This window comes from Pipistrellus kuhlii, unplaced genomic scaffold, assembly GCF_014108245.1.
Source record: "Pipistrellus kuhlii isolate mPipKuh1 unplaced genomic scaffold, mPipKuh1.p scaffold_m20_p_8, whole genome shotgun sequence".
Taxonomy (NCBI): domain Eukaryota; kingdom Metazoa; phylum Chordata; class Mammalia; order Chiroptera; family Vespertilionidae; genus Pipistrellus; species Pipistrellus kuhlii.
The window spans coordinates 11847279-11860457 of NW_023425584.1; the positions used below are offsets into that span (position 1 = coordinate 11847279).

The window sequence follows — 13179 nt, forward strand, 5'->3', positions numbered from 1 at the left end:
TGCTCTTAGCTAGTTGACCTTGAGAGATATCACCTCTCCACTCTGAACCTCTGTCTCATTGTCAGTCAGGAAGGTCATCAGCCTTCACTTAAGGTTTACAGTAAGAACACATGGAATATATGGCATCATTATGCAACAGTGAGTTCTATGAGACATGAATAAATGGGCTCCTCCTTTTGGGGGCTCAGGTGAGCCTCTGAGCTTCATCTCCTTCCAACCCAGCTCTAGCTTTGAAGGAAGATGAACTCGAGTGGTCAGCCATCTACTGGGCCAGCTGTGCCCAACTGCTTTAAGCCCCTGACCTTGCCAGAGACACAACAGGCAGTATATGTGGGGAGTCGGGCCTTCTGCTCCTCCATAGCTGTATGGACGGAGGCAGGTCATTTCCCTTTTCTGGGTCTGTTTTTCCATCTGCAGAATGGAATGGTTGAAACTGGAACAGTCTCAAGGTCACGCCTGGTTGAGGAGCAATTCACAATGATAGCTCCCTGGCCTTTGTACCTTAAAGAGCTTGATTCAGCGGGTCTAGGGTAGGGGTTGGGCTATCTTTTTAACACATGCACAGCCAGGTTTGCTCTAAAAGCTCTGACCCTGTATGTATCCATCCTCCCATTGAATCAACAAAGGAGGGCCCTTACCAGTAATGCCTGTTTACTGAGCACTTACTATGTTCTAGACCCTGTACATGACACTTTCCTCCTGCTCTCTTATTCCCCTACTCTTATTTTGCCCTCACAACACCGGGAACTAGAGTTTACACCATTTTCCAGACGAGGATACTGAGGTTCAGGGAGGCTCAAGGTCTCACCATGGGCAAGTGGTAGGAGTGAGAGTTTCACACTTAGATATGCCTGACAGGCGAGCAACATGGCCTCCAATGCCTTGTTACCCCCAAATAGCACATACACACCAGCACCAAGGCCCAATCACCTAGGATTTCACAGCTTGATCCCTTTACGGACCTCCACCCCCACTCCCCCCCAAAATACACTTGCATCTTGGTGTCCATAGGCAGCAGGTGGGTGGTGGAGTGCCACCTAGTGGTGATCTATAAAAATGCTTTGGGCAGTTCCCTGTTCCGTTAGATGTCAGGAGGAATGTGGTTGCCCTGGCAGAGTGGAAGAGATGGCTCCCAAGGTCAGGGTGGAGGTCATAAAGAGCCTGGGTTAAGGCTCCCTGCACTGAGTGGAGAGTCACTACAAAATCTTGGAACAGCACAGCAAAATGATGACGCTCCTCTAACTTCGGAAGCCACTAGCGTGGATTTTTGCCCTTTATCCTTGCAAATCCTCTGTTAGCCAAGGGAAGGTCAGATTAGTCCACTTGACACATGGACAAGATAGGACTCTGAGCCACCCAGTGGCTTGCCCATGTGCCTCACAAGTAATGGAAGAGGCATTCCTAAACCTTTCATCACACCGGCTCGAGAATGAGGGTGGTGATAACGGAGATGATGGTTGTGGTGGCAGCAGCTACTTGCTAGTTACTGAGTGTAGCATGATCGCTTTATCAGGTAAGTACATTTATTATCCCCATTTATGGGTGAGGGAATTGAGGCTCTAAGAAATGGATGAACTTACCCAAAGGTGACACAGCTTCTGGGTGCCACAGGAGGGATTCGAACTCTGGCAATGTGATGTCATCATCGAAGATCTTAACCACCGTCCCTTCTACTCGCTCTCTGCCACGATGTGAGCAAAATGGACACTTTTGTCACTTCACTCCATTTACCCTCGTGAGCTGGACTCAGAAACTAGCCTTCATCAGCCAGCGATGTCCAACTGCACATTACTCACAGAGAGTCCCTCTTCGCTGTGTGATCTCAGATGAATTTCTTTCCCTCTCAGAGCCTTGGTTGCCATATCTGTGAAACAGAGTATAAACGAGGTGAGCTCTGAGGTCCTGCTAGTCCATGAGTGTGTGAATCTATAACAACACAGACGTGAGAATTTCTTCCCTGCCAATAATTTGAATTTGTTCTTGAATCAGTTTCCATGGTAAAAACAATCTCTCTCAATTTTTAGCCCAATCATGGTTAACTCGCTGTTATTTATGTAGAGACTTATTATCCAAGGTCATTATGAGTAATTATTCAGTCTGGAGGGGAAATGTCCGCACTGCTAGTTTAATTTAATGCTTACCTAGTTCAGTTAATTAACAATAAGGCTTGGCAAAATGATGGAATTCATGGGGTCCTGGCGGTGGGTGAGTTGGGGAGGCTGAGTGCTGTTCTTGGAAAGATAAACAAGCTTCAGGGTGGAATGAGGGAGGATGCAAGGGGTGAACTGTCAGTGGGGTAGGCCGTGCCCTCTGTCCAGGCCGAAGTCGGCCCCTGAGATTACAGGCTGTAGACTACACGGGCTGCAAGGATGTTAGGCCAAGTAGCACTTACTAAGCACCTGATGTGTGCACAGACCCTTAGTTCTTATGCCCCATGTGTGAGACTTCTATATTGAAGGTAATTTAGATAATTCACTTTTTTTTTTTTTACTTAGGTTTTAAATATATATATTTTATTGCTTTTAGAGAGGAAGGGAAAAGAAGAGGTAGAAATATCAGAGATAAGCCCTAGCTGGTTTGGCTCAGTGGATAGAGCGTCCACCTGCAGACTGAAGGGTCCTGGGTTCCATTCCTGTCAAGGGTACATGCCTGGGTTGCTGGCTCAATCCCAGTAGGGGGCGTGCAAGAGGCAGCCAATCAAAGATTCTCTCTCATCATTGATGTTTTTCTCTCTTTCTCTCCCTGCCTTCCTTTCTGAAATCAATAAAAAATATATATATTAAAAAGAAAAGAAAAGAAATATCAATGATAAGAGAGAATCATCCTCCTGCCTCCTGCATGCCCCCCTGCTGGGGATCGAGCCTGCAACCCCGGCATGTGCCCTGACCCCGAATCCAACCGTGACCTCCTGGTTCATAGGTCAGTGCCCAACCACTGAGCAACACCAGCTGGGCAGTAATTCATCTCGTTCACGGTAGTTATTTAGTAAAACGTTATTTAGTAAAATAGTTCCTTATCCACAGTTCCCCTTTCCACGGTTTTGGTGACCCCATGGCCCACCACCTCCAAAAATAGTCAATGAAAAATTCCAGAAGTAAACAATTCTTGTTTTAAACTGCGGGCCATCCATCCTGAGTAGCTTGCTGAGATCTCGCGAGACCCACTGGCTGCGGCCACAACGTGAATCGTCCCTTCTACACCCCGTGACGTCGCTGCACGCGCCCGCCCTTCCCGCAGCCGCCGGGAGGCATCCTGGTGACCAGGTCTTCCGTGTCCGGAGCGCAGGACTTCTGCCCAAGGACTCTTTATTTTACTTCACAACGGCCCCGGAGCTCAGGAGGAGTGTTGCTGGCAGTTTGGACGTGACACAGAGGTTACGTGTCGTCAGGAGGTCTGACGTAGCCTAAGGCTCGACATCACTCCCCGCATCTCGTCATGGCAGTGCGTCATGTCGTCATGGCAGCGCGTCATGTCGTCATGGCAGCGCATCATGTCGTCATGGCAGCGCGTCACATCATGCTGCATCGTCACGAGCAGGGTGAGTCCAGTCCACAATGAGAAATTTTTAGAGGAAGAGACACCACATTCACGTAACTTGTATTACAGTCTATTATTGTAAGGGTTCTATTGTTATTAATTTCTTGCTGTGCCTAGTTTACCAATTAAACTTTTTAAAGAGCAATTTTATTTTATTTTGATTTTTAATCCTCACCCAAGGATATTTTCCCATTGATTTTTAGAGAAAGTGGAAGAGAGATGGAAAGACAGAGAGAAACATCGATGTGAGAGAAATGGGGAGGAGCCTGTGACCGAGGAACATTCCCTTGACCAGAATCGGTCTGCAGGCCGATGCTCTATCCACTTTAATTTATTTAGGGCATAAATAAAATGTTATGTATAGGGATAAAGCAGAACATCTAGGTTCGGTACTTGACAGTCTCAGGCATCATCTAGGTTCGGTACTTGACAGTCTCAGGCATCTACTTGGAATAAGGTGGGGGACTGTAATTCTCTCTTCAGTGGTCTTGCAATATTATTCATTGGGAAATTCCCGCTTGACGCTACTGTAACTTTACATCTCTCTCACCCTGTTCACAAAGGGAGGTCTTGGCTCAGAGCTGTGAGCAGGCAGGAGAACCAAGCTGGTCGCCAACATCGCCCGGTTTCAGTGTTTTTAAATAGTTTTCTTTATAGCAGATGACAGTGGCTTTTCATGTGTAGAAGTGACATACAGTTTTCACTGTAGTAAAAATGGGTGAATTGTCGTGCAGAAAAATACGGGGTTAAAAAGAGATCAAGGCGGTACCCAGCTGTGGCGACACTTCCGGAAGGTGGGAGGGGATGCAGGGCCCTTCCGTGCCCTGGGTTAGGGGTTGTCTTGCTCGAGGCCAGCAGGCCTCTTTTCCACTCCCAGGGCCTGGCAGACGCCGTCACCAGGCAGGAACATCTGCTCAGTCCAGATGCTGCCTCGGAACCCTCTCTGACTCAGGGCTGCAGGCACCCACCAGGGGGTCGGAGTGACCCTCTGACCACCTTCCCCATCCACCACTGCCTCTCAGTTTCTCCCAGGCACCGCTGCCCAGCTACTAGTCCAAACCATGACATTCCAGTCCTTTCCTGTCATTCTCATTGCCCCTTGGCAACTCACAGGCTGTCATTTTTCCTCAGTCTCTCACCAGTTCTCCTGGCCCCCCTTTGTACCAGTAGGTAAACTGAGGCCCAAAGGAATGACTCCAGAGGAAATTAGCAGCAAAGCCAGGGATGTGCGGTGCAGCCTGTAGCAGAGCAGCAATGCCATTCCTTCCCTCCCTTCTTCCCTCTCCCCACACACCAATTCTGATATGCTTGTCCAGTGGCCCATCGCAGAGTCAGTGTGTCACCCCTCCCAGGTGGCATTTGTCTCCTTAGGGGATTATCTCCACCCACACGATGGGTGGCAGAGTGGGGTGTGGGGTCCACAGTAGGGTGCTCCTTTGGCCTCTTGCAGAGGCTCAGAGGTATCCACACACAGAAGATTCCTTCTGGCATGACACAAATCCCACAGGGATCTTGGGGCCAAGGTCTGGCCTGTGCACCCATCCTCAAGGGTTTCCCACCCCCACCCAGCCAGAAACTACCCCCAGGACTCCAGAAAACAAAGACACAGAGGATCTGGAGTGAGCGGAATGTCCACCCTTGGACCAGCTTTATTGGAGGCTCTGGAGCCCCTCGGAGCCCCGCCTGCTTGCTCAGGCCAGCCTCTTGCTCACACGCTCATAGGTCACGCCTCCGATGGTGGAGATCTGAAAGAAACAGCGGGACAGAGGGCATCAATGCAGGGATCCCTGGGTGACGGTGGGGCACAGCTGACAGAAGACCAGCCCCCAGGCTCAACCCGGAGTAGAAATGACTCAGTTGCACTGCTTCTCCGGGCCTGTTTTTCAAGTTGCTAACACGAATCACTGCGCAGACTCAATGTAGCAAAGGTGCTAAGCAGATGACTCTTTGCAGGTAACTTTCCACCTGTTTGTTCATTTCAGTTCACCAGGCCAGTCACTTCCCTTGCATTACCCCACTGAAACCTCGCAGCAGCTCTGCAAGGTGGCCCCCATTGTACCGATGGGAAAACTGAAGTTTAAAGAAGTCGAGTCATCCCTCTAAGGCACATGTGTCAAACACAAGGCCCGAGGGCCAAATCCGTCCCGCCAGGCCTTGCAATGTGGCCCGCACCGCGCTGTCATCACTGCACTCTGCTGCGTTTCCATCACAATGACAGTTTATGACTGTTCAGTAAACCATTCGGCCCGCAATTTAGGCTGGATTTTAGATTTTGGCCCCTTCTCTGATTGAGTTCGACACCCCTACTCTAAGGTCAAGAGGCCACCCTCAACCTCTGCACCATTTGGGGTTTGTGGGGCACCCATGCCCGGTGATGGGCAGGTGTGGCCCCTGCCCTCGGGAAGCATAAGGTTTTGTGAAAGAGGCAGGCAAGAGGATACTGTTCAGTGAAGCCCCTGTGTGCGGTGCAGGGCTCAAGGCCACGGAGACATGCTGTCCTAAGATGTGCATGTCGGCGGTTGTTCTTCACAGGAAAGCAGCAAGCTTTCCTCTTAACTTCACCTCCATTTCTCTCCCTTGGGGAACATGGTGGAGCCCCGGGTTTGGGGGAGTGGGTGCTAGAAATGGAAGTGAGATGAAGGGCATCCCAGGACAGCATTTCAACCTGTGTTTACAGAGCACCGAGTATGGGAGGGGTCAGTCCACAGGTGTTGGCCCTGCCAGGATTTTAAAAAACAGCTGAAACTGGTTTGGCTCAGTGGATAGAAGGGACTCAGCGGACTGAAAGGTCCCAGGTTTGATTCCGGTCAAGGACATGTACCTTGGTTGCAGGCACATCCCCAGTAGGGGGCGTGCAAGAGGCAGCTGATCGATGATTCTCTCTCATCAGTGTTTCTAACTTTCTATCCCTCTCTTCCTCTCTGTAAAAAATCAATAAAATATATATTTTTTAAAATTTCATTAGTTGTCAACATTGAATCTGGATATTTCACAAAGAAGTGCACATTTCCAGCCTCTCTAGAAAAATCAGAAGATCTAGCCGGAGCAGCATGTTGGTCCTGGCAGGGTTCTCCAGGACTTCCCCTCACTGACCCTGGAGGAAGGTCCCACAGGCTTCCAGACTTGGGCACCAGAGTCACAAATCCCAGCTTCATCATAAAAGCTATGTGCCCTCCAGCTAATCACTTAGCCTCCCCAGGCCTCAGTCTCCTCACCTGTAAAATGGGGATAAGAATCCCTACCTTCCAGGGTTATTGTGAAGATCAAATGAGAGCACAAGGCCTGGCACACAGGAAGTTCTTATAAAGCCAGGCGCTCTGGAGGCTGGCCTCTCAGGGGCCCTGGTGGGGGGGGCAGAAAAACACTCCAGACCTCCCGGGATCCAGCAGGACTACTTCTTGTTCACATGGCAGGACACTCACCTCCACCAGCTTGCCGCCCACGATCTCCGAGGTCTGGTGATAGTTGGGGAAGTCCACCACCACCTTCCCGCCCTCCATCTGCACAGTCGCCTGGAAAGGAAGCATAGCACTGAGTGTGAGTGGGCGGAGCCCTGCAAATGCAGGCCAGACCCTCAGGGCTGAAGGTCCTCTCTGCAGCCCCGGCAGTCCTCTCTGGGAATTCGTGTGCCTTACATAAACCAAAGGTGCAGATCACCTGCACAACTCACTCAGCCTTGCTGTGCCTCAGTGGTACATCACTAAAATGAGCTAGTAACTATACCTACTTCATAGAGTTATTGTGAGGAGTAAGTGGCTTAATGTGGCACATGTCAAGTGTTTACTGGTACAACATGTCAGGCACTGTGTGTTGTGATCATCATGATGAGGGTGATGTTGTCCAAGGGTGTTGCTTGCCGATTGTGACTGTAAACAACCTAACTATCCAATCTAGCCTACCCACTGGGAAACAGCCTAAATATCTAGTCATGAGTGAGTGTCAAATAAATGACAGCATTTCCATACCATAGGATACCGTGCGGCTATTAAAAAGAATAAGACAAATTGATATGTACCACAAACACAGAAAAATATTATGAGAGATTGTTAAATTTTTAAAAGAGCCGAGTGGCAGGATATGAATATAATGACTACTTCTTGTTCACATGGCAGCTTGAAGAGCAAAGTACTCATGGGCATAGTTAGGGGGGCTCCGAAGGGGACCCAGAATGGGTAGAAGACCTGAGGGACCTGAAGGACTAGTCTGGGCAGGATGGGAACAGCCATCCAGCCGCCTTTCACTTCTTTGCTACCTAAGAGTGCAGTTTCAGGCCCAGGTGAGGCTGATTCTAGGGTCTACTTCAATTCTAGGCTACCCGAAGGCAGCATAAAATGTAGTTATGCTTTCTGGAGCCAGACTGCCTGGGTGTGAAGGCCGGCCCCTGCTGTGTGATTGGGCACGCTATTGAACCCCAGGGCTCAGACCAACTTCCCCATCCATAAACCCAGCTAATAATTGTGAAGTATTCAGCAAGTGTCTGGAGGCTAGACTAGAGAAAGACACCTCAGGTTGAGGAGCAGCCCCATGGGACATAGTTGAGACCCAGAAGTTAGCTGGAGGCCTGAGGAAAAAGGGAGGAGTGGCCAGTGGCCTCTCACCTTGAACTTCTTGCCTCCCATGGTCTCCATGTCGCACTCCTTGCCAATGGTGAACTTGTTGGTCATGGAGTGACCCCCGGGGTAGTGCTGGGACCAGGTGAAGTTCTGCCCATCCTGCTGGACCTCCGTGATGATCTTGAAATTACGGCCCTTTTCAATCGCATCGCTGGGGAGCCCTGGCCCAGGGGGACAAGCAGAAGGGCCATGTCAGAGCTGCTTACAACATGGGGCTTTGGGAAAGAGCCCCCCTCCATGGGGGCAGGCTACCCTGACAGTTGCAAGCACAAATTTCAGTTCTACCATGAGCCATTGCAGCTTGGGCAAGTACCTCTCCAAACCTCAGTGTTTCCATCCACAAAATGGATATAATAAGGCCCATTTTCCAGGGCTGGTGCAAGGATTAAAATATGTCGCATAAACTCCTGCCATGTAGTTTATACTTAATAAATAATAGCAGTTCTTCTGATAGTGACATAGTAACATAATTATCACAGAAACTTGCCAAGCTCACAAAGTTCTAGAATGAAGGGGACCTTCAAGACTATCTTCACCGATTAGGAAATGTGGACTCACAGCGGGAAAGGGGCCTTCCGGCATCTCAGTCGAGGTGCCCGGCAGCACCAGGTCTAGAACTGGGACTGGCTCCCTTCTCATTCCTCACTAGTCTGCTGCAGGGGAGGCCAAGTCACTGGGCCTCAGGGCCACTCCCAGCAATTGACGCAGAAGGGCTTTGGTCTCCCCAAGGCCCCAGGGCACATGAGCACTGCTCTGGGGGCCTCTCTTGTCACCAGGATGAAGGCACTGGTCCCTGACAACTGCACTGCCTCAGTCTTAGAGCACCAGGATTTCTGCAGGATTGTCAATCCCACTGTCTCATTGGTTCCTCACAACCTGTGCTGCAAATTGAGCAAATAAGAGGCGTGGGGTCCTTGATCTCTCTGCCCACAGAGCCTAACACAGCAAGAGGCCTTTGTTTGTTGAATGACTGAATGAAGAAGGAGCTTATCAAACTGAGTCTAAGTAACTCCTTGGTCACCTTTTACAAGACATGATGTGGGGACATCACTCATCATCTCATCATAACGTCCTGGGTGCTAATATCCTCTGCCAGAGACTTACCGTGATCTTGGGCAAGAGCAGTGGTGGCCCTTCAGGAACAGTGAGTTGGCCTTTGCCAACACAGTAGGTGCTCAATAAATGTTGGAATGAATAAACCAATCAAGTCTCTCCTTCACCCGTTTCTAGCTGTATAACCTTGGACTAGTGACTCCACTTCTCTGGGCCTCAAGTTTTCTATCCGTAAATTGGAGATACTAATATTCCCTAAGGGTTTTAAAGCCAAAGAGTCTATTTGGTTCTTATTAGCCTGAGAACGTGGAACAAAGGCTCAATAAATGAAGGAGTAATTGAATGAGTAAATGAAGTTCTGTCCCATTCTATCCCAGGAATTTGGGTTCCTGGAGCAATGCTAGCTGTTACAGACCAGCCCAGGAAGATGTTCTTAGGACCCCACTCACCGAGGCGCTTCATGAACTCGTCATAGTTCTTCTCACTCTCGATCTCGTACTTGCCGTTGAAGGCCATGCTGCCGGGAGACCTGGAGGCCAGGGAGCAAGGGGTGAGGAATAAGGTTCGTGGTGCTGAAGGGTCTGGTGGCCCAGCTTATAAACCCTCCCAGATGCTGAGGCTCAGCCCCTGAGTCACCCCACTTCTTCCTCCTGCCCCTGAAGAGGAAGTGTTTGATGTTTTATGATTTGGGCAAGGCCTGGAGGAGCAGAGCCCTGAGGTTATTCACCCAGAGAAGTGCTGGCTGCAGTCCCATTGCTATTGTAGTGCCATTGCTAGTCCCAGCAGAACCCGGTCCAGCACTGCCACAGGGCCTGGGGTGTCATCCATTCTGCCCATCCCTCCCTGCATTCACCCAGACCCTGCCCTCCATCCATGTTCATCATCTCTCATTTACTCTTTCACCTTCCCATTCACCGACCAAAGTGCACGGTGCACCTCCTGCATGGACCAGCAGTGCTAAAACACAGATATACACTCTTCCCAGGTGCCTGGTGCATCTCTGTGTAGAAGGCATTTGATATAGGCCTTAAAGGAACAATAGGATTTTTTTTTTCCCCAGAGAGGAAGGGAGAGGCAGAGGAGATAGAAACATCAATGATGAGAGTGAACCATTGATTGGCTGTCCCCTCCTGCCCCTTACTGGGAATCAAGCCTGCAACCTGGGCATGTGCCCTTGACCTGAAAAGAACCTGGGATCTTTCAGTCTACAGGATGACGCTCCATCCACTGAGCCACACTGGCTAGGGCACAACAATAGGATATGGATGTTAGGACAAGCAGTAAGATTGGAGGAAGCTAAGAATATAGGAAAACAACATAGCAGGATAATGGAACAGTGTGAGGAAGGGCCAGGTTGAAAGGAAACAATGAATTTGGCTGTAGCAAAGAGTACTTGAAAAAGAATTGATACAAGCCCAGCCAGTGTGGCTCAGTTGGTTGAGCACTGTCCCATCTACCAGGAGGTCACTGGTTCCCCATTAGGGCAACCAGTAGGGGGCATACAGGAGGCAGCCAATCGATGTTTCTTTCTCATCAATATTTCTATCTCTCTTCCTGAAATCAATAAAAACATGGGGATAAAAAGAAAGAATAGATACAAGAAGGGCGCAGAGAACACAGCAGGGTAAAGCAGCAGCCCATGGACCCAGGGAGCCAACCTGGAGGTGCAAGGGTGTGTGAAGACCCACTGTGTGACAGTCATGGACGAGGAGCTTAATGAACTTTGCATTGTTCAAGCTTCACAACTGTGAGGGCTAGGAGTTTAGATCCCTGAGTTCTGGTTCCTGTTCTGTCTCTAGCACCAGTTCACACACACGTGGGGACTCCATCATCCCAGTGTAACTCCCGCCCTGCCTCTAACTCTCTCATGGGACTGACCTCTGGACCCAACAGACTGACAGTGCAAATCCTGAAGCACTCTATGAAGCCTCTCCTTCTTATTATTAATTAGGAACATTTTTCAAGTCTGTCTCTCTTTCCAGAGTCAGCTCTCCATGAATACCCATCATTTCTATAGAATTCGCCACAGTTGCTAACCCTCAGACCTGGGAATCAGTGATTTCTAAACTGATGAAACCAGTTTTGCCACATTTTGCCAGTCTTCAGTCTCCAATCTTGGAATTTCTTACCCCCAACCAGGATTATTATTTTTTAAAACAAAAAACATAGGACTGTCTATTGCTCCGAATTATGAAATGTTAATTTATATAATATAGCATCAGAAAATCCATGATGATAATTATGATGAGTGTGTGTGTGTGTGTGTGTGTGTGTGTGTGGTGATTTATGTGTGTTTATGTGGTTTTTTTAAATTATATTTTTGTTGATTTCAGAGAGGAAGGGAGAGGGAGAGATAAAAACATCAATAATGAGAGAGAAACATCATTGATTAACTGTCTCCTGCACATCCCTCACTGGGGATCAATCCCATAACCTGGGCATACATGCTGATTGGGAATCAAACTGTGACCTCCTGGTTCATAGATCAGTGCTCAACCACTGAGCCACACTGGCCTGGATTTTTTTTTATATATATATCATATCTTTCTTAATAGCTCCAGAATACTTTATTGTATGTATGTTTTATAACTTATATAGCTATTGCTGAATCTGTAGGTTGTTTCCAATCTTTTTCTATCATAAATCTGAGATAAACATTCTCATTCACACCCCTTTTGTACATGTCAGATTATTTACTAAGATTATTTGCTAAGAATGAATTCCTAGATATGAAGATCTGAGAACAGAGGGGTTTTGTATCTTAAATGTTTATATGTATTACTCTACTGCCTTCCTGAAGGTATTAACAGATTATGTTCCCACCTATAACATATGACACTTTCCCCTTATCTATAATAATAAAAGCGTAATATACTAATTAGACCAGATAGCCGAACAACCTTCCAGACATCATTCCAGACGAAGTGGCGAGGGTCGAAGCAGAGGGGTTAGGGGAGATCAGGCAGGCAGGCAAGCAGTTAGGAGCCAACGTTCCCAGATTGGCAGTTAGACATCTCCAGAGGGATCCCAGATTGCAAATGTGCAGGCTAGGCTGAGGGACTCCCTGCCCACCCTCCTGCATGAATTTTGTGCACTGGGCCTCTAGTTTATAATAATGATGGAATAGCAATGACACTAATAGCTAACATTTATCGAGTGTTTAGTATGCATTGGGCACAATGCTGAGTGTTTTATATGCATTATCTCATTTAATCTTCAAAACAACTCTATGAAGTAGGTACTATTGTTGTCTCCATTTTGCCAAGGAGGAAACTGAGGTTCGGAGAAGCTAAATAACTTGCCCCAAATCACAGAGCTCCTGTGTATAGTTCATATTTACTACCAAAACAACTTTCGACATCATTTAAGGACATTTCCAAACATTTTCCATAATCCCATTACCCTAGCACCATTACTTTATTTTGCCTGTTCTCTTCCTCCTTCTTTCATTCTTTTCTCTCCTCTATCATCCTTGCTTTCTTTCTCATTGACTCTAATTATATAACATATATCTTTATATATAATATACATATTATATATAAAGATATATAATAGCCATAATCTCCATGCAAATGCAATATTTCATTCTATTTTGTTTTGCATAGCAAAACTGAGGAAAAAAGAACACAGTCCCATGTTTCTGAAAAGCTGCCATCTTGGCTGTTAGAAATGGCTACTTAATGTTTGTTCTTGGACTTTTTAGGGCAGATCCTAGCTTACCCCATTAATGCTAGGCCACAGTGAGCTTTTTATACGCAGAGGATTTTTTTTAAGCATTTCCTTGAGCTAAAGCCCCAGGTTGGGATTACAAAGTTACAAGATCTGGAACATTCATACAGCTCTTAACATATTTTGCCAAATTGGAACTAAATTGATTTATGCACAGCTTGCCTGGGACGCAGAGTTTAAAACATACTTTCCCCAAACATTCTGTCTAGTGCCATCACAAATTGTGCCATCTTTAGAATCTATTTCT

The 13179-nt window shown here is 47.7% G+C and overlaps 1 protein-coding gene and 1 long non-coding RNA gene across 2 annotated transcripts; both read right to left on the bottom strand.

Annotated features, from left to right (window-relative positions):
* Window positions 1-5152: 5152 nt before the first annotated feature.
* On the bottom strand, window positions 5153-9845 carry FABP6 (fatty acid binding protein 6). The gene is made up of 4 exons (XM_036425001.1): window positions 9653-9845; window positions 8136-8311; window positions 6960-7049; window positions 5153-5282 (listed from the first exon to the last, which is right to left on the bottom strand). The coding sequence occupies exons 1-4, from the start codon at window positions 9717-9719 to the stop codon at window positions 5229-5231; spliced, it is 387 nt and encodes a 128-aa protein (XP_036280894.1). The 5' UTR covers window positions 9720-9845; the 3' UTR covers window positions 5153-5228.
* On the bottom strand, window positions 5433-6271 carry LOC118711712. Its single transcript, XR_004985803.1, has 2 exons — window positions 5845-6271; window positions 5433-5634 (listed from the first exon to the last, which is right to left on the bottom strand). It is a non-coding gene; the product is annotated as an uncharacterized LOC118711712 (long non-coding RNA).
* Window positions 9846-13179: the final 3334 nt, after the last annotated feature.

Coding starts and splice junctions, on each gene's coding strand:
- FABP6 (XM_036425001.1), bottom strand. CDS start 9,719: ATGGCCTTCAACGGCAAGTACGAGATCGAGAGTGAGAAGAACTATGAC. Junction 7,050..8,135: donor TGGGAGGCAAGAAGTTCAAG/GTGAGAGGCCAC, acceptor CTTCCTTTCCAG/GCGACTGTGCAGATGGAGGG. Junction 5,283..6,959: donor TGGGCGGCAAGCTGGTGGAG/GTGAGTGTCCTG, acceptor TGTTTCTTTCAG/ATCTCCACCATCGGAGGCGT.